General features: G+C 36.7%; 1 protein-coding gene across 1 annotated transcript in view; it reads left to right on the plus strand.

Moving 5' to 3' along the window:
- The window catches only part of RNGTT (RNA guanylyltransferase and 5'-phosphatase), a 218,660-nt gene that overhangs the window by 16,741 nt on the left and 174,059 nt on the right, over positions 1-27,860 (plus strand). The window contains exons 5-8 of the mRNA XM_082855531.1: positions 2,284-2,359; positions 3,541-3,781; positions 12,853-12,962; positions 14,519-14,620. Coding sequence (XP_082711657.1) covers positions 2,284-2,359; positions 3,541-3,781; positions 12,853-12,962; positions 14,519-14,620 — 529 coding nt within the window. The remainder of the gene's footprint in view (positions 1-2,283; positions 2,360-3,540; positions 3,782-12,852; positions 12,963-14,518; positions 14,621-27,860) is intronic.

Here is a 27,860-nt window from a genome sequence, read left to right on the forward strand (position 1 = left end):
TGTTGCAATGGTAAATGGGAGTGTTTCCTTAATTTCTCTTTCAGATTTTTCATTGTTAGTGTATAGGAATGCAAGTGATTTCTGTGCATTAATTTTGTATCCTTCTACTTTACCAAATTTATTGATTAGCTCTAGTAGTTTTTTGGTAGCATCTTTAGGATTCTCTGTGTATTACAGTATCATGTCATCTGCAAACAGTGACAGCTTTACTTCTTATTTTCCAATTTGAATTCCTTTTATTTCTTTTACTTCTCTGATTGCTGTGGCTAAAACTTCCAAAACTATGTTGAATAATGAGCACTGGTACTTTCTTAAATTGCCTATCATGGCATGACTTAATCACTTAATTGGCAATTATTCTTACATTTCCTATTCATAAAAATATTTAGTTAATCTTGCTAGAGTAAAAATTAGATGCAAAAATAGTAGTGGTGTAGATGAGAAACATTTTTAGAGTATTTGTTGCTTAAATTGGTCTCAAATATAGAGAGGAAATTTACATGTTGGGTTAAGATTTATGTTGAATAAAAATGTCTATTTACAGCTGACATCTTTGTGTAACTTTTGAGGCACTTTTTCTTAACAAAGCACTGGAGATGATGAACTTATAGAGTTTCATGATTATAGCAATTATTTCTAAGGGGTAACTTTTTCTGTTCAAGGCTGATCTCTTTATTTTTTATCTCTTTTCAGAAACTTCATTTCAGTTATATCATTGTTCTCTATTTCAGTCTCTGAGATTTAACCAGGTCCTTTTCAGCCTGTAAATATACCCAAGCCTCTTATATTAAAATATTACCCCTCCCTCCAAAAAACCCCCACACCTTTCTGTTTTATATTCCCCTTCTCCTTCCCAGTCAACTTTCCAAAAGATTGATACTTGAATCCATTTATTTTCATTCACATCACTGCGATCTGGAGTCCTCCCTCTGCAGTCTTAAACAAATAGTGACTTTCAGTTCTAATCATTTTGTGACATTTAAACAGTTGAACACTCCTGTCTTGGAACTTCCTCTTTTCCTGGTGAACATGACCCAGTGTTCATGCACTCTTTGTTTTCTCGACCCCATGATTGTTCATTCTTAGTCGTTTTTTATGCCCTTCCATCCGCCAACTTATTCTTGAAAGGTTAGTTTTCCTCACATTCCATCCTTAATTATCTTCTCTTGTTCTGTTGATACTTACCCATTCTCAGTGATTTTGCCCACACCACAGACTGCTTCTGTAGTGACTATATGCTGATTATTCTTGAATCCACAACTCCAGCTAGATCTCTCTGTGAAGCTCTTTACCCTTATTTCCAAATATTTGTAAGTCTCATAAGAACCTTAAACTCAGCATGTCCAGCTGTACTCATTGCCTTGCCCGAAAGACTGATGTAAACTCCTGTACTTCCTTACCTGGTAAAGGGGGCCATTGCCCAAATAGTCACCCAAGTCAGAAACCAAACTCTCAGTGTTGACAGTTATTCACCCCTCAGATTGCACATTCTACCTTAAATGTTTCTTCCATAAATTACTGGGATGGCTTCCTTACTAGTTTTCTTGCTTCATTGATGCTCCGTCTCTACTTTACGTTGAGCTGCCATTGAAGTGGGTTCTCTACAGCGTGATCGTTTAATAATGTACACCAAGCTGTTTTTATTACTTTTCAAAGTAGTTAAAATGACTTGAAAATGCAGTCAGTTTTAGAATTTATGAAACTCATTTGCAGCTTTTCAGAATATAGAGGCAGGACCACACTGATCTTGAATATGTCCTGAAAAAAAGCTTAACAAAAATAAATGTCTTTTTCTCAGCAGGTTTTTCTTCTAAAAGTTCATTTTGGAAGATTACAAGCTAATGTAAAGATACAGTCAGTTGGTTTCTAGAGAACTTTGTTTTTATTGTACCGTGTATCCATCAGTTTGTTATTTTCCGTATCTAGTGAAGTGTCTCGCGTGCATGTGTGTGTGCGTGCGCCTATGTTCTTTAGAGTTGTGTGTTTGATGAAATACCTCCTTATTTAAAATGCTTGGAATCTTTTAGTTTTAAAATAAAACTTTAGACCTTAGAAACAGTTGTAACTAATAAATCAGTATATGTTATATTTAAACTTATAGCTAGTGCTATAAGTTATTTTCTAAGCAATTTAAGCTGACAGGTTTAATAGTTATAAAAGAAGGCCAAGCTTTAAAAATGTATTTTATAAAATGATTGAAATGTTTTGATTGCAGGTTGGGGTTTTAAAGTAAAACGTAGCCTCTGAAGTGATTTATTAAATCAAAATTGTTTTATTTTTTAGGTGTTCATTGTACCCATGGTTTCAATCGCACTGGTTTCCTCATATGTGCCTTCTTGGTGGAGAAAATGGATTGGAGGTATTTGTTTCTTGTTATAATGACATATTTAGTAATTGATAAAAATTTTTTATTGCTTTTTCAGTTATAGCATTTTATATTGCCAGGTTTTTGGTGAAGTCATGAGTAATATGATTGATTCAATTGGTTCTCATTTTAGATTTGGTTAATCTTTCGAGCACCATTCATTACCTGGTGTTTTCTACTAAGTAGCACTTTTGAGTGCTTATGGATCCCATATACCATGCATTTTCTTTTCCAGATTTTTTTTCACATCTTACAGAATTATCAGAGACAAGTTCTTCCAATATTTTGTGTACGTTTTCACCTTGGAGGTTACTATTGTTTTTCTTTTCATTTTTAATAGTACCTTTTAAAAATACCTATTGAGTACTAGGAAAAACTTAAATGCTATACAGAAAAGGTATTTTGGGGGACAGAGTTATTCTGTTTAAACCAATAAGCATGTCTTTCTGAGCAGCTGTTATTTGTAAAGTGTCTTTTTAGATTCTGAGAGATTAGAGAATGGGATATTACTAACTGAATTTCCTCATTTACTTTGAAGGTCTTTACTTTTGTTTACAAAGCCTTTCACGCAGTAGATCCTTCTCTGAATATAATCAGCTGAAGTACACATGTGATTGTATATTTTCCTGTTCATTCATCCTTGGGGGTTCTCTACTGCATGCACTTCTAGCCCTGCCTTTCTGGCCTTTCAGATGCTCTATACGGTAATGCTACACGATACAGACTCCTATGTCAGACTCAGCCTATGCTTAGCCTCTCTCTGATGACCTGTACTCTTAATGCCTGGGTGTGTTGAAAGTTCCTGAAGAACCAGCATGCTTTTACTCTCTTTTCATATTGCTATTCACATTTCTTTGATGTTTTCGCTGAGAGTCAGACCTCAAACTTCAAGGGTTTACTTAAATTCCTTACAGACTGTACCCAGTATCGTCTATACACTCATTGCGGTTTACCTCTAGAGTTTTGGAAATTCCCATGTACTTATGTTAAAAATGTTTCAGAATGAATTTGTCTCTTAATGGATTGAATGCCTTGAGCGTGGGGACTGTGATTTGTCCATTTTAGAAAACCTCTATTATGCTTTGTATAATTGCCTTAAATGTAACAAGTGAATTTTGATAAATCTGCATAAATGGAGAGTAGTGAGGAAATTGCATGATGTTTATTTTCCATAGTATTGAAGCAGCAGTTGCTACTTTTGCTCAAGCCAGACCACCAGGAATTTATAAGGGTGATTATTTGAAAGAACTTTTTCGTCGCTATGGTGATATAGAGGAAGCACCACCCCCACCTCTATTGCCAGATTGGTGTTTTGAGGATGATGAAGACGAAGATGAGGACGAGGATGGAAAAAAGGAATCAGAACCTGGGTCAAGTGCCTCCTTTGGTAAAAGGAGAAAAGAACGTTTAAAACTGGTAATGTTTAAAAATACTATTATAGTCTTTACCTTTTCTTCTACAGCTTCATTGAGACTTATGCAAATGGATGTTAACTATGTTTGTTTAGCTAGATTTGTTAGATTATTTCATTCTGGTTATTTCCAAAGACTCTTAATAGCCATGGATCTTTGCCTTTTCTATAAGAAAAGTTTCAGTTATATAAATTCATCCTGTTTTTGTTTCTTAGGTAAACCAAAGAACTCTTAGATGTTAGATTGAGAATTTATTGTTTCTTTGCAAACTGTTGTGAGATTCTAACTAAATATGGAGTGAAAATTTTTACTGATGCTTTACAAAATTGTCCCATAGTTAAAATAACTTTGCATATGAATTCTGCTCCTTTCCATGGGTGGTGTTTTCATATTTTTCTGTAAAGTTGAACTCAGAAGATTCTTATTTATTCTATAGCCAACTCCTGTTAATCTTCTAGAAATAAAAGGCCTAAGAAAAAACATTAGGCATTACCTTCTTTTCTCGGGAGGACAGGAGAGATGTTGAGAAGAAGATTGCTGGTTGTACTTGTACATACACAAGTAGATGGTGTAGGCCAAAGGGTAAAATCAGGGAAAGTGTGGCGGTAATTAATTGTTCATAAAGCTAATAATTAAGGTGTGAGAGATACCATGGTTGAGCAGTAAATACCACAACTCATTTATTAGTATTCATTGACTGACAGGCAAGGAAGAAAATTCCTTGTTTTATATAAATAATAAAATACAGTTATTTAGGGCTTAAAAAAAAGTCTCTTGTTCGAAAAACATTGTTTTAATATGTATTTACACATTTCAAACTTCAAGACTCAGTGGCTACTGAAAGTGTAAATTGTTTTGAAACATAGAAATAATTTCAAAAATAACTTAGTTTTTTACTCTAACTCATTTTCTGGACTAGTTTTTTACTCTAACTCATTTTCTGGACTTAGATATCTGAAATTACTGAATCACATACCTAGAAAAATAAGAATCACATTCTAAAGAAAGTCTAATAGCATAATATGACATATAGATGATTACCCTCTTATCACTTCTGTGAGGGAATTCAACTGTATTTTTTAAGAATAACATTAATCATGAGCATACGCTTAATGTATTTTTGAATTATGATCTAGTATTTGAATGTGTAAAAGAGTTTAAAACAAACATTACTGTTTTTACAAAATAGGGTCAAGTTTGCGGCATTTATTTTTCTTTGCCATCAGAAGGTATCTTAAACATGACATTTATTTTATAAACTTAAGCACCATTAAATCCCTATAATTGCAAATGAGCTCCAGCAGCATTAAAAGGAAACTAGCCAAGAAGAGCATGTTTCTTTAGGGGAATAAATGACATATAAAATAAAATCCCAAACCTAGTTTCTCCTGGTTTGTTTTGTCAGTTACTAAGAGGGGTGTTTAAAAATTCCCCACTGTGATTGTGGATTTACCTATTTCTCCTTGTAGTTCTGTTAGATTTTGCTTTATATATATATATGTATACATATATATATATATATATATATATATGTATACATATATATATATATATATATATATGTATACATATATATATACTTTTTTTTTTTTTTTTTTTTGTGGTACGCGGGCCTCTCACTGTTGTGGCCTCTCCCGTTGCGGAGCACAGGCTCCGGACGCGCAGGCTCAGCGACCATGGCTCACGGGCCCAGCCGCTCCGCGGCATGTGCAATCTTCCCGGACCGGGGCACGAACCCGTGTCCCTTGCATCGGTAGGCGGACTCTCAACCACTGCGCCACCAGGGAAGCCCTGCTTTATATATTTTGAGGTGATATTTGGTTTATACAAATATGTATAAAAGATAATTTTATCTTTACAATGTCTTAACTTTTAGCATTGTAAAAGATCTGATATTTATATGGTAGTACAAGTGTTGTTTTGGATAGTGTTTGTATGGAAGACCTTGTATCTATCTTTTTACTTTCAGCCTTTATTAATCCTTTATTTAAGGTATGACTCTTATAAGCATCATGTTGCTGGGTTTTGTTTACCTAGTCATCAGTTTTTGCCTTATTGGAATATTTAGTCTATGTACATTTATTTTACTGATATAATTTAAACTTACTATCTCACTATTTGTTTTTTTTTGTTTGATTTTGTTTATCCCACTTGTGGTATGGTCCTTTTTATCTTCCTTTCTTGCCTTAAAAAAAAAAATTAATTAATTAATTTTTGCCTGCGTTGGGTCTTCGTCATTGGGTCTTCATTGCTGTGCGCAGGCCTCTTATTGTGGTGGCTTCTCTTGTTGCGGAACACGGGCTCTAGGCGCACGAGCTTCAGTAGTTGTGGCTCGTGGGCTCTAGAGCGCAGGCTCAGTAGTTGCGGCTCACAGGCTTAGTTGCTCGGCGGCATGTGGGATCTTCCTGGACCAGGGATTGAACCCGTGTCCCCTGCATTGGCAGGCAGATTCTTAACCACTGCACCACCAGGGAAGTCCTCTTGCCTTCTTTATGCTTAATTATTTTTACCCTTCTGTCACCCCAGCCCATGCTTGTTATACATTCCTTTACTGTTTTTTTAGTGGTTACCCAATATTTCAGTATGCATCTTTGACTGTTGAAGTCTGGTAAATGTTAGTACTTTTGCCACTTTATAGATAATGCAAGAATCCAAGAACTTTTGAGTCCATTCATCTCTTACTGCCCTTTTGGTATTGTGTATTTTGATTCTCTCTATACTTTAAATCCCATAAGACATCATCATCATCATTATATGGTTAATATTCATTAGCTATACCCACATATTTATTCTTTCTGGTGCTCTTCATTTCTTTGTGTATTTTTGTGGTTCCATTTGCATAGTTTTCCTTCTAACTGAAGCACTCTCTTCAGTATTTTCTTTAATGTGGATCTGCTGTGACACATTGTTTCAGCATTTGTGTGAAAATGTCTTTATTATATACCCCATGATTTTAAGAACAGTTGTTCTTCAAAATCCAGATTCTAGAATTCTGGGTTGATATGTTGAAGATATTATTCCATAATTCATTTCTCTTGAGAAGTTACTTCTTTGAAGAGAATTTCTTTTTGGTTTTGATTTTCAACAGTTTTACTATGATGTTTCTACCTGTGGTTTTCTTTGTATTTTTCCTGCTTCCTACTTACAGTGATTCTTGAAGTTATGATTAGATTTTTAAATCAGTTTTAGACAATTCTTGACCATTATCTCTTCAAATATTGTTTTAGATTCATTCTTTCTCCTTTCTCCTTCTACTCAATAGACCTTTTAAGTATTATTATTTTTTAAAATGTCTCATATGTTCTTTTCTATATTCTCCACTTTTTTGTTTCATTTTTTTCAGTCTGGTTATTTTTTTTCTGACCTATCTTCCAGTGTATTAATTCTCTCTGTAGCTTTGTCTAAGCTGCTGTTAAAATCATCCACTGAGTACTTAATTTCAGTTATTTTACTTTCACTTCTGGAATTTCAGTTTGAGTATTAAAGTAACTTTCAGTTCTCTGCTGGAATTCTGCATCTTGTCATTTAGGTTTTTGAATTTATTAAGGCTATTTTATTTTGTTTTATTTTTAAATCTTTTGGCCATGTGGCTTGTGGGATCTTAGTTCTCTGACCAGAGATTGAACCTGGGCCATGGCAGTGAAAACACCGAGTCCTAACCACCAGACTGCCAGGGACTCCCTATTAAGCCTATTTTAAAGCCTATGTCAGATAACTCTAGTATGTGGATACCCTCTGGATCCTTTTTTTAGTTTTTCTTCTTGTATTCATTTGATTTCTAGTCAACTGTAGGTTTTTTTTTTGTTTTGTTTTTGTTTTAAATACCTGGGTATTTCTGCTTACTAGACATTATGTATGAAAAATTGTGGAAATAATTTAAGGTTCTGCATGCTGTTTTCTTCCTTCAGAGAAGATTTACCTTTGCTCCTACACAGGATTAGGAATAGAACATCTTAACTCAGTCAAGAATTGAACTGTTTAGAAGCTAGGCTTTTGTTTTGGGGGGCTGGTCTGTTTTTGATTCACCCCAGTTTTGTAGTGTGGCCCCTTGGGAATTCTAACTGAAATCCTGGAGCATTAAGCAGGACCCCTCTCCTTGGTGACCTGAACTCCAATTTTTGTTTTCCCATTCTTGTGATAAATGCTGAAAGTTCTGTTCAGTTTTGTAGCCTCTCAGCTACCATTTTGGAAACAGTACCTTTAGAGGAAAATCCTAGAGGAGAAAAGCTATGCCAGATGTCTGTCTCATCTCTCAGGGCTTCCCTTCCTTCTGAGTTCTTGGCCCTTCAGGTCCTTACTGCCTTTCTAATTCTCTGATATCGTAAAACAGGTGCTTTTAACATTTTTGTCTAGCATTTCTCATGGCTGCAAAATTTGTCTAAATAAACTAGTCTGCCATTGCCAAAAGCAGAATGCTTACCTTCTTTGTTTTTGGAGAAAGTAGTTAGATTTGATTTCTGACTGACAATGCAATGGTAATTTTCAAGAATATTTGAGCTTATACTTCCAAAGGTAGAGTTATGAAAAAAGAAAATTCTGAAGCTTTATGCATTTTGGTAGGTTTCTCCTCTTTTCAAATCATAACTAGTAAATACTAAAATTATTAAATATGTTTTTATTTATGAAAATAATATACTGACATTAAAGAAAATTTGAAAACAAATAATCCTTCAACTTTTACCCTACCACTGGCATTTTTGTTATCTTAAAAGAATTTCTCCACAATTACTTACCTGTCTCTTTAAAAGTGTACACAAGTGACATAAAGATCAATTTTCTTTGTAAAATAAAAATGTGAACATCTAGAAGTATATAGGGTAAGAAGTGAAGTTTTCTCTTTTCCTAGTACATACAGAACTACCTCATTCTTTTTGGCTAGCACCGAAGACAATAGTTTATAAAAAGCAAACAGGACATTTCTTTAGAAGACAAGAGAGGATATCAATCCATAAAATAATGGCAAGCTATTATGAAGAAGAACCAGTTAGAGACCTTAGAAATGATAATAATAAAGAAAAATGTCAGTAGGTGGGTTGGATAGCAGACTGAAGTTAGCTGTGGAGGAAATTATCAAGCTGGAAGATCTAGCTAAGAAATTCTTCCTGGATGTAGCACAAGAAGACAAAGAAATATGAAAAATAGTTTAGAGTTTTGTAGTGATCTATATGGATGATTTAATAGTATGAAAAGTCATAGAGGGGATGAATACAGTAAGGATATGAAGTGTCCATCTGAGGATAATTTTCTGTGGTACAGCAGGGCCAGGTCAGACTAGTGATTTTAAGCAGCTGATGGGAGGTGAGAAAAAGGACACCGTTGTGTTAGGGGTCCTCATTACCACCTCTGCTTTTGGAGATTCTCTAGGATTCAGCATATAGTTGTACTTACAGCTAAGATTTAACGCAGCGGTATACTAAGGATATCCTGCTGGATCATAAGTGACAAAGACAAGTGGAGTTTCGAAGAGTCCACGTGCAGGCTTCCTTATGCTCTCTCCTTCCCACGAGGGGTCGTACAGAGCTCACTCTTCCCACAGCAATGGAAATGCATCAGCGCATGTGTGATGTTTCTGTCTAGGAAAGCTCGTTAGAGTCTCAGTGCCCAAGGTTTTTATTCATGGTTGGTCATGTAGGCAGCTTGTGCCTAGCATGTATCAATATTCCAGAATCCCAGAAGGAAAACATTTGTTCAGCGTAAACTATTGCCTGTACAAATAGTTTAGGCGTGATGAACCAGCCTTATCAGCTGACTGAGAACACTGGGAGTCATGTTCCCAGATGCCATCCAGGGGCCAACCTTGCAAGCAGTCCTATTACGTTAACTCTTACCTGCACACTGGTACAGACTATTCAAGTAGTTTGGTTATGAGCAAAAAGGGTAACTAAGGGTGATTGCTTGATGCAGACATATTCAGAAAAGGCTTTTTAGTATGGAATAAACTCAAGCATATCTATTACTTGAGGATAGGGAGCTAGTGGAATCAGTGAAGTTGAAAATAAATGAAATGTTAGAGGAATTAATGATACAGCAATTTCTGAGGAGATTAAAGGGAATGAAGTTCAAGAGCAGATAGAGAAATAGGTCTTCAGCAAGAGGAGGGAAATCTCATCCTTAGCCCTGAGATTGGGATTTTTCCTCAGTAAATTTCAGCTGCCTGTGTGTGGAAGTGGAGATTAATGGTGGGTTGATACAAGGTCGGCTATATTTAGTATGGGTGTGATGGAAGGATCAGAGGGTAAAGAGTACAGAGGATACCAGGTGAAGGGTAATTGAAGTAATCAGTGATAGGATCTAGGTTGAATAGGAAGTAAGGTCAGGATGGGGGAGCTGTTAGACTGGAAAGGGAGGAGTGAAGGATTGTTAGTCTTGGTGAAATTGAAAAGTGAGCTTAGTGAGAGTAAAAGAGTTAAGCTGTTTAATGAAAGAGGTCAGAAGAGCATACTGGTTTAGAATGTTGTGGGTACCCAGTCAATGTAAGTTGAGTTGATGAATCAAAAGGTGGAGCAGTCTGGAATGAGGATGATATGGCCATGGAGCAGGCTGTTCAAGTTAAGCACAGATGAGAGGATCATTAAAAAAGAAATTACAGGGCTTCCCTGGTGGCGCAGTGGTTGAGAGTCCGCCTGCCATTGCAGGGGACGTGGGTTCGTGCCCCGGTCTGGGAGGATCCCACATGCCGCGGAGCGGCTGGGCCCGTGAGCCATGGCCGCTGAGCCTGTGCGTCCGGAGCCTGTGCTCCGCAACGGGAGAGGCCACAACAGAGGGAGACCCGCGTACCGGCAAAAAAAAAAAAAAAATTACAGAACTGTGAAGCTTAGGTTGTATGATGGGTCAGATTGTCTCAATGGATGTTAATGTTACCAATATAATGACAGAAGTTAGCATGGTGAGAAATACTGATGGTTTTGATGAATGTGCGGAAGTGACCAGAGGTCAATATATGAAGGATAGAGCATTTTATTAATTTAGATTATCTGGTTGCAAGTAACAGAAACTAACTCAAACTAGCTTAAGTAATAAGAGGAATTTACTATGAGTAAATGGGTGCAGCTCAAGCGCAGGAATATAGCTGATTCCTTGTTTACCTGGGAGATTTCTGATTCTTTGTTTACGAGGGATATTTAATGTCCTATGTCTAAGCTTATGTGTGATAATTTTCGCCACATGCGGAGATTTTCTGGGTCCAAATTCCAGGTTACCAGAAGAGAGAACCTCATAGGTTCAGATAGAGTTAGGGTTTCACTCATGCTCCCATCAACTTTGGCTGGAGTGGCATGTTATCTTTCATGTCATGTAATATGGCTTGTGGGTGGGGAAGGCATCCCATCCACAAAGAGAGCCGTTGTGCAACCAACCACAGTGGATGTTTGCTCTACCTGACATCTAGCTGAGTGATGTAGCTGAATGAGTCTGAATGGAAGAGGAACTTTTGAAAGAGGCCGGGAAAGCAGTGAGGATATAAGAGAATTGTTTACACTACTACCATGGGACTTGCGCAGTAGGAGAATGAGTAGCTTTCACTTAAGAGAAAAGTGAGTGGTCTTCTTGGTGCAGAGCTAGCTTCTAGTTAAGACATGGGGTACAGGGTGTTCATGAAAAAGGTTGAGTTTACAGGGAAGGTTATTGGTAAAACTTAAAAAAATTCTGTGCTATTAGTACCTTCAGAATAAAGATAATGCTTTCTTTTTTTAATTAGTATATACAAGATGTAATTTCATCAGGATATTGAAGTTATGAGTATCTCAATTACTAAATATGTTAAAAAAACTTATCCACCTGGTTAAGCTTTCCTTTGAAATTTTTCTTTAGTTATTATATTTAATGGTAGAAATGGTTCTAAAACAGGAATTTCATTGGCTGATAAAGAGATTATGGTGTAATAGGAGAGGAATGGTATTCTTTGATACTTTGGCTTATGGAACCTCTCTTTAAGGAAAACAAGGTAGATGACATTTTAGATAACTGTAAAATATGATTCAGAATTAGGGGCAAAAAATAGTCTGCTGGATTGACTTTAGGACTCTTCTAAATTTGACAGGGATGTATGTGGACTAAGTATTGTGTTCTTTTTTTTTTTTCCTTCCCAACTAGTTCAGTTTGCCAAATCTTTGCCAGAATGTTGATCATTGTAGCTTGCAGACCCTATTTTTTATTCCCGAATTACGTTAACAGCTAGAGTTGTTTTATAGATATTTCTTGAGACTGATGCCAACCCTCTTATGGGTCTCAAAGTAATTGAATCAAGACTATTTTTTAGTCTTTAAAATTTCCAGGGGTGTTCTTTATTATTTGATATATAAATTCTCCATCTGCTTCACTTCTCTGTGATATTCTAAAAATATACTTGCTGTGAAATGGGTGAAATACAATAAGACATTTAATGTAGTTCCGAGTTAAAGAATTTAGATTAAAAATTCAGTGATGAGTAATATTTAGTTTTTATGTTGATACATCCAATGACTGTAGCTTAGCTGCTTTGTCTACTGTTATACTCTTATTCTAGTTTACAAAGGTACATATTGTAGGTTTTTATCTCAAAATCCAAACTCCATCAGTGACACAACTTCTCACCCCCTTCCCCAAATGAGACTCATTGGTGAATGGAGAATCATTGGTGAATGGTATAGTATAGACCTCAGTTCAAATTCTGTTTTTACCACTTGAATAAATTACATAAAATCTTTATGCCTCATTTAGTCATTTGTGAAATAAATATAATGCATGTACTCTTCAGAATTGTTATAAGGATTAGAGAAACTGTTTGTAAAATGCCAGATACTTGCCTGGCTCTGAGTAAATGGTAGGTAAGATATTACTGCTGTTATGATTACTGAGTAGTACCCATGGATGCTTTGACAGCATGATATAGACACTGGCCTGTATATGTACATTGAAAATCATATGCTGGATTAAGGAAAACTAGTGTACAATCCCAGGGGAGTTTGTAGAACCTCCTGTAGCAGACCATTTGTTGCATGTATTTGCTCAGATTTCTGAAAATAAATGTATCTTTCAGTCTGGTCTTTGTAAATGGATTTGAACTCTAATGTATTTTTCTTTTCCTTTTATTTTCAGGGTGCTATTTTTTTGGAAGGCGTAACTGTTAAAGGTGTAACTCAAGTAACAACTCAACCAAAGTTAGGAGAGGTACAACAGAAGTGTCATCAATTCTGTGGCTGGGAAGGGTAATAAACATTTTCAATATTAATTAAAGTGTTAAATAAAATTTATTCTTATTCTGCAATACTTAACATTAATGCAAACAGTGTCATAGCTTCTTTGCTCCTTGAAGTTTCTGTGTTTACATAGAGTTCTTAAAAACATGTTAAGCAAGAGTTTATCAGATTTTTCTCAAGATAAACAGTGTAATAACCAGACTTTTGAGTCAAAATTAGATGACTCACATGTCTTCCTAATGGAATAGAAAATTACTGTTGTCACTTTCTGGTATTTGTTTTGTGAGATTGATTCTACTGTTGCTGATTTTTTTATTATTATTAAAAAAATATATTATTGTTATTTTTTGGCTACATTGGGTCTTTGTTGCTGTGCGCAGGCTCTCTCTACTTGCAGCGAGTGGGGGCTCTTCGTTGTGGTGTGCGGGCTTCTCATTGCGGTGGCTTCTCGTTGCGGAGCACGGGCTTCAGAAGTTGTGGCATGCAGGCTCAGTAGTTTTGGCTTGTGGGCTCTAGAGCGCAGGCTTAGTAGCTGTGGTGCACGGGCTTAGTTGCTCTGCGGCATGTGGGATCAGGGCTCGAACCCGTGTCCACTGCGTTGGCAGGCGGATTCTTAACCACCACGCCACAAGGGAAGTCCCACTGTTGCTGATTAATGTTTTAGTTGCCCTTATCATTTTATTAAGAGAGAAGAGGTGAAACTTGAATGTGCCTCATTTTCCAGTTTTTCTGTCATCAGAAACCTGGGAGAATCAGCTTTAAATATGTTCTGCCCCTTACCATGACTTGAAGATATTTGTCAGACATTTCATGGGAGAGGATTCAAGAGAGAGTTCACTGCTCGTTGCTCTCAGGTCTTGGTCTATGGTCATTTCTGTTGATCATTGCTATCTGTGGCAGAAAATTGTAATACAGCTGGAACATGATGAAACAGGATTATTGTTAAAAATTCCTAATATAAAGAACTTTTGGACTGGTATACATACAGATCAATAAACTAGAAATAATTTTAACTAAAAAATGTAAATGATGAAGTGCTATCAGTTTTAGTATTCTGTTAAACCCTTGCCAGTGTACTTTAATCTCGACCTGAATTTCTCCTGTTTTGTCACTTCTGGGCATCTTTTGAGGAGAAACTTGCTAACCCTGCAAAGTTATGCCAAGCTGGCAGTGTCGTGATGGAGGAATATGGGGTCTAGAGCAATGTAAGATAGTCAAGGCAAGATTTAAACTTCTTCCTGAAGTAAAAGATTTGTAGATATACAAAGACTTGTAAACAGTATGTGCTTTACTGTTTAGATCATGTGTATTAATATTTAAAAATTAGCCCGATAGTCATAGTTTGCAGTGGCAATTATGATCCTGTTAACTTGAGTTCTAAAATGTCAAGAAAATGATAACCTTTTGGTAGCATTTTTGTGAAAGCTGATATTATTCCAATTGACATTAATCTCATGATAGGGAAAACATTGTGCTAAATGTGTGACTCAGGTGAGCTTGGTTTAAGACATGTATTGCTTTGTATGGACACCAGCCATAATAGTAATATAGCGTTCTTCTTTAAGGTCTGGATTCCCTGGAGCACAGCCTATTTCCATGGACAAGCAAAATATTAAACTTTTGGAGCAGAAGCCATATAAAGTAAGCTGGAAAGCAGATGGTACGCGGTAAGTTAGATTTCTTAAAAAATTGACTAATAACCCGAATGCTTGAAGAATATTGCTTTGTTGTTAGAGAAGGTTTGTACTCCTGGGAGTGACTTGAGCAGCAAAATAAGCATGTTTCATATATTGTATAGTTTTTGTTTTGCTAGTATTCTTAGCTGTGTACTACAATTATAACTCTCATTCTGCTTAATTTTTGGTTTCAGAGTTATGTTAGTTTGACATGAATCTATACCAAATTTAAATCTGGAAGTATTTTTTCTTAATAATATTGTGCTTTTTGGTATGTTCGCTGCCTGCCACCTTGTCTTTAATGGTGTTGGACACTTCTAAAATTAACAGATGTATTATCAGTTTATAATCTAAAAATTACCAAGTCTCCTTGATTCACTCTGTATTTTGTTCCTTCGATAGTTTTCTTTTTCTCTTAATCCTTGCTAATACTTTTTGTAATTTTATACACTCTTAAGGTTGTTGTATTCTTATAACAAAGCTTAGCTTCAAGTTTCATATTCCTACATTTAAAAATATTTATTAGTATTAAAGCATAAAGTTGCTTCCTCAATAACATTAAACTTTATCTTTCTCTTTTGTAATCCATTTTTTATAGCTTTGCTATATTATTTATTCATTCAGCAAATGTTATAATAATTGAAATAACAGATTAATATAGAACTCTTATTAACTTTTTCGTAATGAAGAAAATGTTTTAGAATAATTAGGAGTGCATGTATATATATGGATGTATGTATATATAGTATATGCATATATGTATATATATACATGCAATGTATACATATATATACACATATATGCACATATATAGATATTAATATAGAAGTCTTATTAACTTTTTCATAGTGAAGAAAATGTTTTAGAACAATTAGGAGTGTATGTATTATATATACAAACACACACATATAATTAGAATAATGAGTGCATGTATATATATATGCACATGCACACACGTATGTACACTTTAGTTTTTTTTCCAGATTTATTGAGATATAATTTGACATGACATTATGTAAGTTTAAGGTGTACAACTTGTTGATTTGATGCACTTATATATTGCAAAATGGTTACTGCTGTAGTGTTAGCTGACATCTCTTTCACTTCTCATAATTACCATTTCTTTTTTGTGGTGAGAACATTTAAGATCTGTTGTTGTAGCAATTTTCAAGTATGTAATACAGTTTTTTTAACTATAATTACCATGTTGTGCATTAGATCCTCAGAACTTATTTGTCTTATAACTGGAAGTTTGTACCCTTTGACCAGTACCTCCCCATTTTCCCCACTCCTTAAGCTCCTGGTAACCACCATTCTAGGCTCGGTTTCTATGAGCTTTTTAGATTCCGCGTATAAGTGATACCATACAGTATCTGTCTTTCTGTCTGACTTATTCTACCTGGCATAATGCCCTCAAATTCTATCTATATTGTCACAAATGACAGGATTTCCTTCTTTCTCATGGCTGAATAATACTCCATTGTGTATATATATCTATATATACATATATATACATACCACATCTTCTTTATTTATCTATTTATTCATTTCTTGGTGGATACTTAGGTTATTTTCATATCTTGGCTATTGTGAATAATGTTGCAATGAAAATGGGAAAGAAGGTATATCTCTTTAAGATCTGCTTTTCACATTTTTAATTTTTTTTTTTTTTGCGGTACGCGGGCCTCTCACTGCTGTGGCCTCTCCCGTTGCGGAGAACAGGCTCCGGACGCGCAGGCCCAGTGGCCATGGCTCACGGGCCCAGCCGCTCCGCGGCATGTGGGATCTTCCCGGACCGGGGCACGAACCCGTGTCCCCTGCATTGGCAGGCGGACTCTCAACCACTGCGCCACCAGGGAAGCCCCCTGTGTTCCTTTTTTTTTATCATGGAGAAGGGAGACAAACAAGGAGTGATTAAAAGTCAATCAGAAGCACTGTTTACTGATCTAAAGCTATAGCGGATGATATCTGGTAGTAAACTGGTTAAAAAGAGAAAGTAACAGAACTCATTTTACTCCTTCTCCAAGCCCAAATCTGACTTGGACCCCCCATTATATAAAACAGACAAAAGTGGGGCTGCTTTGGTTGGTGAACATTTTGGGGCAGCATGTGGGGTTGCACTCTGGGTGGTCTCTAAGGTCACCATGGAACTTTTTTAGGGCAGCAATTCCCAAACGCCATTGGATGTTTGGGTTATGTTATCATCATGACTGTATTACGATCATATTAAGCTTGCATTAAAAAAAAAATTTAGAGATCCAAATTCAGTAGACCTTAGTAGGCTTTGAGAATTTGTGTTTTTGAAAGCAGCCCTAGCTGATTCTGATTTCCAGCCAGGTTCGGGAGCCATGGCTTTTAGTGCCGGTTGAACACAGTTTAAAAATCAGTGACTAAACCAGAGAAGTGTCTAGCCAGCCACTGAGTTAAGGATACAGCTGAGAATTTGTCCATTAATTGATTAAAGGAGATTCATGTAAAATGTTTATTATTATGGCATTCAATAAACGTTAGTTATTGGTGTCATAGTTTAAGACTCCTTGGAAAATCATTTTTACATGGTAACCAACATTTGGTTTCTCAGAATACATTCAGAATTCTCTTAGGGTGTGAGTTAGTTATTATACAAGAAGAAAAGTAGGTATAGGACAAAAACAATCTAATATTTTTAAATCAAACTTTTGAGATAGATGTCAGCTAGTCACATCTTTAGGATTTACTAAAGGATAGAAAGTTCCTTTAAATATTAGGTTCTTTAATTAAGCTACTTATCAATGTGAGAGTTACTACTTTTTAATAGAGGTACTGTCTCTGAAATGGTACTTAAGGATAAAAATCAACTGAATTCATTACCAAATCTGGCTAGAGAACTCTTAGAGCTAAACGGATATAGGTAAAACCTCTGTTGCAAACATTGGTGCAATCCCTGATTAGAATTTGGGGTTGCCCATATTCTAGGAGTAGCAAGCATCTGGAACTTCGAAACATTAAAAAAAATCCTTTTTTTGTTAATATTTCTAAATACATATATTTTAAAAGAGAGCTAGGCTACAGGACCCAAATATATGAGAAGAATAATATTTATTCATACAGTCAGCAAATATTTATTGAACATCTACCATATGCCAGAGGTTTTGCTGGACTTAGCAGGTAATTAGAACTAACCTGTTTAATATGATTATTTTTATTTTTTAATCTTAAGATGAGCATTTTCCGTTTTTAGAACATACTTTAAAAGATAAGCTGGGACGAAGTGAGAGAGCGGCATGGACTTACATACACTACCAAATGTAAAATAGATAGCTAGTGGGAAGCAGCCGCATAGCACAGGGAGATCAGCTCGGTGCTTTGTGACCACCTAGAGGGGTGAGGTAGGGAGGGTGGGAGGGAGATACAAGAGGGAGGGAATATGGGGATATATGTATACGTAGAGCTGCTTCACTTTGTTATAAAGCAGAAACAAACACACCATTGTCAAGCAATTATACTCCAATAAAGATGTTAAAAAAAAGATATTACTTAATTGCTGCCAAGATAAAATTGTTTGCTCTCTTTTATTGAGGCATTGGACTGTTTCCAGTTTTTTCTTTTATAAATAACTCCTTATACCCATCTTGATATAGCTTATGATGAAAATAATATTACTTGGATAAAGAGTATGGAAACTTCTAAACTCCTTGATACCTCTTGCCAAAAGTTGTACGTTACACCCCCAAACACTATTGCCTGAAAGAGCCCATTTCACTGCATTCTTGGCAGTTTGGGGTAGTTTCATTTAGTATAAATAATAATGTGGCCAGGTTGACAGTTGGGAAATGAAATTTGTTATTGATTTAATTAGCGTTTTGGGAAACATCAGTCGATTACACAAGTTTCTTTTGTATTTTGGCTATGGCACAAATTATATTTTAACAGATAACACGTATTGAGCACTTAGGTATACTAGACATCAGTCTGAGTATTTTATACAGAATACCTCATGTACTGTGCACAACTCTGTGAGGTGTAGGTACTATTATTATCCTCCTTTTATGAATTAGGAAAATGAGGCATGTAAAGGCAAGTGAGTTTTCCAAGCCTGCACAGTTATGTTAGTTACAGGACTGGGATTTGAATGTGGGTGGTCTGGCTCCAGAGCCTAGGATCTTTACCATGGTCTTGCTTTATACATGTATTTTTTCCTGTGTTGCCAGATATTGTCTTCATTATTCTTTTTCACTATTTCTTTGGTTATTTTTACTGTTTTATTCTTATAGGTGAATTTTTATCTTAAAATACGCTTATTCTGGTGATGTCTTCCTTATATAGGGAGAGGAAAAGTTCTCCCCGTGAGAACTTTTATCCCACACCTTGGGATGATCAATGTTAAGAGTTGGAGGTTTGGTTCTCTGGACTCTGTGCCTCCATCTTCCTGCCTGCTGCCGCCTTCCCTCACCGCCTGATCCTCCATATAAATGGATACGACATATGCTGTTCTGTTATAAACTGTAGAAAACTTTATCAGGTTTCCTTCAAATCGCTTTGTGATGGTAATTGGAATTGCATTGCACCTTTCACTTAATGGGAAAATCAGTATCTTTGCAGAAATAATATTTATTGCTTTAGTAGATAACTATGAAGCTACTATAGGGGTTAGAAGGTCTCAAAGATGATACAAGACACTGTAGGTAAACAAAATACAATTCCTGCCCTTGAAGCAGCTTTAAGATGCAGTAAGAGATGTAGTAGAAGTATGTATAGTACAAAGCAGTATAAATAAGGAGAGGTAACAAAGAACTGCTAAGGAGCATTACTTGATATTCCATATGAAATATGAGTGCTCATTTTGATTTTAGGAGTATAATAATGGGTGTCCTAGATGGTTGTTTACCTTTGATAATGGAGTAAAGAAGAGATACAGACCCATTTGTTATTTAGTATTGCATAGTGCTACTGACCTCACTGGCGGGCATTTGCCCCGACTCCCAGCTCAGCTCTAGAGCTATATCTTGGATGAGATGTTAAGGGATTTTCATACTTATTTTTTCATAATTCCACTATCCTTTAAGAACTGGTTATTTGCTCACATGCTCTAGTCCATTATGTGTGATTGTAGAAATGCTAAGTACTAGGTTGGGTAAAAAAGAGAAAACAAATCTGTTCCTCTCTGTGAATCAGTGAAAAATTGTTTGAAAGAATTGTAATTGATCTTTTAAGAATGTGTGCCCTATACAAAAGAAAATCAAAAGTAATCAGCCAGGTCACGGGGCAAATGTAAAATAAAACAAAGCCTTTGGAATATTTCTTCTGGTCTTCTCTTCTCATGAAGACTGATTGTTTTATAAAAATCAAAATGATTTTCACACCTTTCAGCCCCTTTGATATGTAAGTGTTGCCCATACCATTTTAAGTGGCTTTAACATTTTATTCCAGATCAAGGTAAATCTGAGTAATCAATGTGGCTTTTTACTCTCTCCCATGGAAGACCAGGTAAAAGGATACTGTATTTTACATACTTAACTTGTGCATGGCTATGAAGTTCTAAAAAGCATAACCTGTAACATTCATGGTAGTTAGTGCAAATGAATATATCATTTGATTTTATACTTTGAAGTGTAATGATACTCTGTATTCTCACTATAAACAGAGCTACTTAATCTAAAAGTAACTAATTAAAATAACCAACAGAGGCTTCTTAGCCTCAGAACAGATAGATTCATGAGATTTGTTAACCAGTATTGGAACTAATTACCTGATTTGTGCAATGAATAGTAATTTTGCAGTATTCTGTTACCTTGAAAGATTTTCAGATCCTCTTAATTAGGTCAAGATCAATGAATATGTCTATACCTTACTAAACATTTTCCATTATTAATAGTTGTGAGTTTTTCTAACTTGGAATATATATATATGTAAAATGTCTTTTTTTTGGTTTCTTTTGTGATTCTGGTCACAAAATGAAAAAGTTTAATGAAAAAATGATAGTGACTTTAAAAATACTTTTCCTCATTATAAAATTACTTTGTATTCATTGTGGAAAACTTAGAAAGTGAAGATAAGGAAAAGAAAAAAATGAAAAGCAGCCGTAATCTCACCAGTTGCTGCTGTTGCTGCTAATGTTGGTGTGTATATTTTCAGACCTGTGTCTCTGTCTATATATATCATTTTGTTAAGTGAAAATGAATTCATTCCACAGTATTTTTTGGTGTATATTATGTATGCCATGTACCATTCTAGATGCTGGGCATTACAGTGGTCCCTGCCATAATGGAGCTTCTATTAGGGGAAATATGTTTTCTACTTAAACTGTTTAGTATCTATGATTTTTAGTTTAGTAATCTGCTTTTTTTTTTTTTTGCGGTACGCGGGCCTCTCACTGTTGTGGCCTCTCCCGTCACGGAGCATAGGCTCCGGACGCGCAGGCTCAGCGGCCATGGCTCACCGGCCCAGCCGCTCCGCGGCATGTGGGATCTTCCCGGACCGGGCATGAACCCGTGTCCCCTGCATCGGCAGGCGGACTCTCAACCACTGTGCCACCAGGGAAGCCCAGTAATCTGCTGTTTTTAATTAATGCTCCTAAATATTTTTCTATTTTATTAAACATTTTCCTATTCGATGACTAAAATAAAATTGTTTATTAAGGTAATCCTTGTTTATGGTTAAATAAATCAAGTAATACTGGAGATTCCTTCCATATCCCCTCCTTCTGTCTATCAGTATTACTCCCTAAAGGCAACCACTTTTTTTTTTTTCCACATTATTGCGATATTTGCTTTATTGTGGTGGTCTGGAAATGAACCCGCAATATCTCTGAGGTCTCACGCAACTTCTTTTAACCTTTTTTTTCTTTTAATTTTTGAATTTAATTTAATTAATTTTTTTATACAGCAGGTTCTTATTATTATCCATTTTATACATATTAGTGTATATATGTCAACCCCAGTCTCCCAATTCATCTCACCACCACCACCCTCCCCACCACTTTCCCCACTTGGTGTCCATACGTTTGTTCTCTACATCTGTGTCTCTATTTCTGCCCTGCACACTGGTTCATCTGTACCATTTTTGTAGGTTCCACATATATGTGTTAATATACAATATTTGTTTTCCTCTTTCTGACTTCACTCCACTCTGTATGACAGTCTCTAGATACATCCACATCTTGACAAATGACCCAATTTCGTTCCTTTTTATGGCTGAGTAATATATGTACCACATCTTCTTTATCCATTCATCTGTCGATGGGCATTTAGGTTGCTTCCATGACCTGGCTATTGTAAATAGTGCTGCAATGAACATTGGGGTGCATGTGTCTTGTTGCATTATGGTTTTCTCTGGGTATATGTCCAGTAGTGGGATTGCTGGGTCATATGGCAGTTCTATTTTTAGTTTTTTAAGGAACCTCCATACTGTTCTCCATAGTGGCTGTATCAATCTACATTCCCACCAACAGCGCAAGCGGGTTCCCCTTTCTCCACACCCTCTCCAGCATTAGTTGTTTGTAGATTTTCTGATGATGCCCATTCTAACTGGTGTGAGGTGATACCTCATTGTAGTTTTGATTTGCATTTCTCTAATAATTAGTGATGTTGAGCAGCTTTTCATGTGCTTCTTGGCCACCTGTATGTCTTCTTTGGAGAAATGTCTATTTAGGTCTTCTTCCATTCTTTGATTGGATTGTTTGTTTTCTTTAATATTGAGTTGCATGAGCTGTTTATATGTTTTGGAGATTAATTGTCCGTTGATTCATTTGTAAATATTTCCTCCCATTCTGAGGGTTGTCTTTTCATCTTGTTTGTAGTTTCCGTTGCTTTGCGAAAGCTTTTGAGTTTCATTAGGTCCCGTTTGTTTATTTTTATTTCCATTACTTTTTTTTTATACTTATTTTGTGATTATCCTCAGATCTCTAAATAATATGTTTATGTTGCTGTTTATTAATTAACTTTAGGTGAGTTCCTAATGTGGTCATGAGGATGTGGCTTACCAGTACCTCTGTTCCCACCTGTCTTTTCTTCTAGTTTCTCATCATAGGTAAACTATTATTGTTAGTTCTCTTCATCGATCATGCCTGTATATTTAATCTTCCCTTTATCCTAATAACCCTAATGTAGTGTTTCTTAACTCTTGTTAAGATGCGGACTTTAGAGTTCTCTGTCTTCCATCTACTTCTGTTATGTCAGCTCTAACTTTAATATTGTCAACTCTGTTTACATTTACATGCTGTTTGTTAAACATAGGATTTTTGTTTTATGTAAGTGTATGGTTGTTTTAAATGGTGAAAAATACTTAAAATTTTTTTTTCTCACTGGAACTATCATTTAGATTAGTGGAAAGGAATAGATTTCCTTTTTCATGGCATGAAAAGAAATCACTCTGATATTTCAAACACACAGGAATTTAATACATAGAATTGGTTACAAAGGCATTGAGAGGATGGAGAAGCCAAAGGGTCACCTGGAGTTCAGCAGGCTGCTAGTGCCTCTGTTTGGAGCCTGGTTAGCACTTGATGCCCAGGTGCTGGAGGAGGTAATATACTGCCTGTCTGGCCGCTGCTCTGGGACCACTCACCACTTCTGCACAGCAGCCCCTCCCAGGGGGCTCTCCCCTAAGAAGCTGTGCCGTCATCTGGTGGCTGCTGCCTTCAGTGCTGCCACAGATGCTGCCAGAAGCAGATCAATAGGTTTTTCCCTTCCTCTTTTTTTCTAATCTCCTTCCAGAGAGCTGGCAAGGGAGTCTGGGAAGTGTTATTTGCTTACTTCTCAAACCAGGATCCACTGAGCACACAACTGCAGGGATGGAGCTGACCACCAAAGACAGCCAACTTGCCCAGAGTTCAAAGTCATGCCTTCTCTGCCACATCAAGTAGAATGTTTCTTTTGTTGAGTTTAAATAGGTTCTTTTTTACTCGAATAATTGCCTTTACCCAATAATCAAGTTTTTTCAAGGTTTTAGTCATTCTGTTTCTTGTTTCAATTACTTTTTGTTATCCCAAAGACTTCTCTTTTAGAGCCTTCTATGATTTCTAGCCTGTGTATAAAGCTCTGGTCCCAACTTTTATCCTGGTTGGATGTAGCTTTCTGGATTCCATGTTTTTCTTTCTTCCCCTCTGCTTCCTTCCTTCCTTCCTTACTTTCTTTTCTGTCACTTTGCAGGGATACCTCCTTAACTCACTTCCTAAGAAAGTATGTACAGGAAGTAACACAAGCATGCTTAGGTGTATGAACATGCTGTTGCTCTTGTCCTGAATTTAGTAATTTGCTTGTGTATAAAATTTTAGATTAGAAATGATTTTCCCTAAGAATATTAAAAACCTTACTTCAATTTCTTCTGTTAACCTCTGCCACTGATAAAAGGTGTGATATTATTCTGATTCTAGTGCCTTGGAAGTGGTTCGCCCCTGGAAACTTAGAATTTTCTCTTTATTCTTGTCCTAAAATTTCCCAGTGATGTCTAATTATGTGGGTCGCCGTTGCCCCCCAACCTTCCCATTCATTGGTACTTGGTGAGCTCTTTGAATCTGAAAACCTGGGTTCTTCCATTCAGGGTAATTTTATCTTATCTCTGATATTTTATTTCCTCTCTCTCTCTTTTTTCTTTTTTCTCTTTTCTCCTTCTAGACCTACTGTTGGTTGTTACACCACCTAGATTCTTAGATTCTTTTTCTTCTCTTATCTTTTCTGTCATACTTTTCATCTCCTGGTCTCCTTTTCAGTTTTCTGGGAGATCTTCTCATTTTCTTTCTGTATTTCTAATAAATTACTAATTTCAGTAATTACGCTTTTAAATTTCAAGAGTACCCATGCATTTTTACTCTCTGCTTATACCTTTTTATGCCAACCTGTTCTTAATTTATGGACATGATAGAGTTTTGAATCTCTTATGAGAATACTAACTGGCGGGTATAGAGTTACTTTCTCTTAATCTTGAATCATCTTTCTTCTTCATGTTTCTGGTTTTCCTTAAATGTGCAGTGATCCTTGGTTGGCTGTTTGCATTTAAAAATGAGGCAGAAAAACTGCTTGGAAGAAATTCTGTGAATGTGGGCCGGCTTTGTCAGCTTGAGACCTTTGCTTTATGATAAGCGGTTGTGCTGGAGGATCTTCAGTCCTACTGCCTGGAGAGGTCTTTTACTTCCGGGCACCATTACCCATGTAGTTACTTTACCTCAGGGTTTGGTTCAGTTTCTTTAGAGAAGGGCCCTCCAATTTTATTGATTGATTGCTTAGGAGTTGGTTAACCTGTATGTCTTGTCTGTGAGTTGTGGGGATTTAATTGTTTTACATTAGTTAAAAATAACTAATTTCTCTTTTTCAGTCCCTATTGTCACTCTCGTTAGTTGATGTTTCTGGGTCTGGATTTTCTTTGGGATTTTGCAAAATAGGCAGCTCCACTTGTAGATGTTGCTACTTTTGTGCAGTGCTTCTCAGCACTTCTCCATCGATTTCTTGTCCAGCAGAAATTTATTGCCATAGTTCATCCAGTGATGGTCTTCCCTCCTTTCCTTCATTATCTTCATTGTTGTGTATTATATTAGTTATCTATTCCTACCCAACACATTACCTCAAGATTACCCCCTCAAATTTAGCAGCATAAAACAACAAACATTTATGATCTCATGGTTCTGGGGAACAGTTTAGTTGGGTCGTTCTGGCTCAGTGTCTCTCAGGAGGTCGCTGTCACTCTGTGGGCCAGGGCTGCCGTCACCTCGAGGCTCCACTTCCAGGCTTACTCTTGTGGTTGATGGCAGGCCTCAGTTCTTTGCTGATTGTTGGCCTGAGGCCTCCATTCCTTGCCTTGCAGGCCTGGGTGGGGAGGAAAAACTTGTACCCACTGTGTTTAGTGTTTGGGAGTTTGCAGATTAAACTGAGGAAAGAAGAGGATAAAAGTTTATTCATAATGCCTGTGGGAGTGCACAAAAGAAGTGATGTGCTAAATGACTAAAGTTAGGGGTACACACACACACACACACACACACACACACACACACACACACCCCTAACTTAATAGGGGAAAGGGAATGGAGACAGAAGGCTTCTGTGGGAAGAACAAATGGGTTACTTTAGGAGAACCTATGTTTAGGATAACAACAGGAGAGAAGAAAGTTTATGATAATCTGATAATCTTTGTTATGCTGGTGTGATTGATCTTTTCCATCTTCTTCATGGCTGTAAAATTCCCCCAGAGAGGGGTTTTAAGATAGTTTCACTCTCAGTCTCCTTCCTGGGAGTGAAGCTGCTCCAAAGAGGTGATTTATGGTGGCCTCATTCCCAGAAGTTTCTGGGTTTAGTCAAATAAGGGAAGCTCTGGGGACGCTTCTTTCTGCATCTCTTGAATCTCAAACATCTTCAGCTTAAAGCAGTCTTCATACTAACTCTGGGGTTCCATGTGGTTCTCCACAGCTGCCTGTATGTCCTTACTACATGGCAGCCAGCTTCCCCCAGAGCAAATGATCCAAGATATTTCAAGATATCCAGGATGGAAGTAGTAGTCTTTTTATAATCTAAGCTAATCTCAAAAGTTATTTACAGTCATTTCTGCCATATTCTATTTGTTGGGAGTGAGATACAAATCCAGCCCACACTCAAGGGGAGGGAAATTTAGCTCCACCTCTTAAAAGGAAGAGTATCAAAGAGTTTGGGGACTTGTGGACATACTTTGAAAACCACCAGATGGCTTTATACTTAAAAAAAAAAATCTAACTTTGTTATTTTGATAGTGTCTTAGGAGGAAAAGGAGCCATACTGGATCATTGTATTCCATTGTATGAATGCACCATATATATATATATATATATTTTTTTTTTTTTTTTTGTGGTACGCGGGCCTCTCACTGCTGTGGCCTCTCCCGTTGCAGAGCACAGGCTCCGGACGCGCAGGCCCAACGGCCATGGCTCATGGGCCCAGCCGCTCCGCGGCATGTGGTATCTTCCTGGACCGGGGCACGAACCCGTGTCCCCTGCATTGGCAGGCGGACTCTCAACCACTGCGCCACCAGGGAATCATAATTTGAGAAATCCTGTGTGGTTGAAAATTTAAATTGTTTTGAAATTTTTGCTTTTATAACAAACAGTACTGTGATAATATTATTCTAGGTAACTTTTTTCATATGAGTAATTATTACCTGATAGTTCATTATAACCACTTATTGCTCTATTCTGTATGCTCTAGAATGCATTTGTGGGAATACACTCACATATTTTTTTTTTTAATGTGGACCATTTTTTTTAAGTCTTTATTAAATTTGTTACAATATTGATTCTGTTTTTATGTTTTGTTCTTTTGGCCACAAGGCGTGTGGGATTTTAGTTCCCCAACCAGGGATCGAACCCACACCCCCCCATTGGAAGGCAAAGTTTTAAACACTGGACTGCCAGGGAAATCCCTACACTCACATATTTTAAAGTAAATTATTAAATATTTTTGTAGCGTTTTCTGCAGTGATATTTAAGGCCCATGTTTTGAACTAGTATTTTTTGTGTGTGTGGGGTACGCGGGCCTCTCACTGTTGTGGCCTCTCCCGTTGCAGAGCACAGGCTCCGGACGCGCAGGCCCAGTGGCCACGGCTCATGGGCCCAGCCGCTCCGCGGCATGTGGGATCTTCCCGGACCGGGGCACGAACCCGTGTCCCCTGCATCGGCAGGCGGACCCTCAACCACTGCACCACCAGGGAAGCCCTTGAACTAGTATTTTTAATGATTCAATAAATAGATTCATCACCAAAAAGTTTTTTTCCAGTCACTTTTGGTTTAGTTTTGGCATTTTATGACTGCACTAGATGGCAGCAGAGGACCAGCTTTAATTCAGGCTGCTTTTGTGAGGCAGTAGAATTCTGTTACCCAATGCATTGTACATCTAATACACCCCAAAATACTAGTTTGGGATTATTAAGAATTTAGTGAGGATTAGTGGGATCATGTATACAACACTACTGAAAGCATAGCAGTTTTGATAATGTTGCCATGTTCTTTTGTGCATTGCATATGAATTATATGACTGTCATTTTAGACCTATTTTTGTAAAAACGATTTTGCCACATTAAAGTCTCTGAAAGTGTTTTGTTTGCTTCAGGAAACTGATGTTCTTATGTTGGAATCTCAGAAAATGAAAGAATGATTTGAAGATTCTCTCTTATCTCATATGGGTTTTGCTCTCTGTTGTTCATGTTGGGAGCAAAGGAGTCTATAGAAAAACTTTGTGTTGGAATGTAACTCTTCTGTTTTAGATAGTGAAATTTTGTTCATAAGGGTAGAACAGTC

This window comes from Leucopleurus acutus (assembly GCF_964270905.1).
Source record: "Leucopleurus acutus genome assembly, chromosome: 15".
In the NCBI taxonomy this organism is placed as follows: Eukaryota; Metazoa; Chordata; class Mammalia; order Artiodactyla; family Delphinidae; genus Leucopleurus; species Leucopleurus acutus.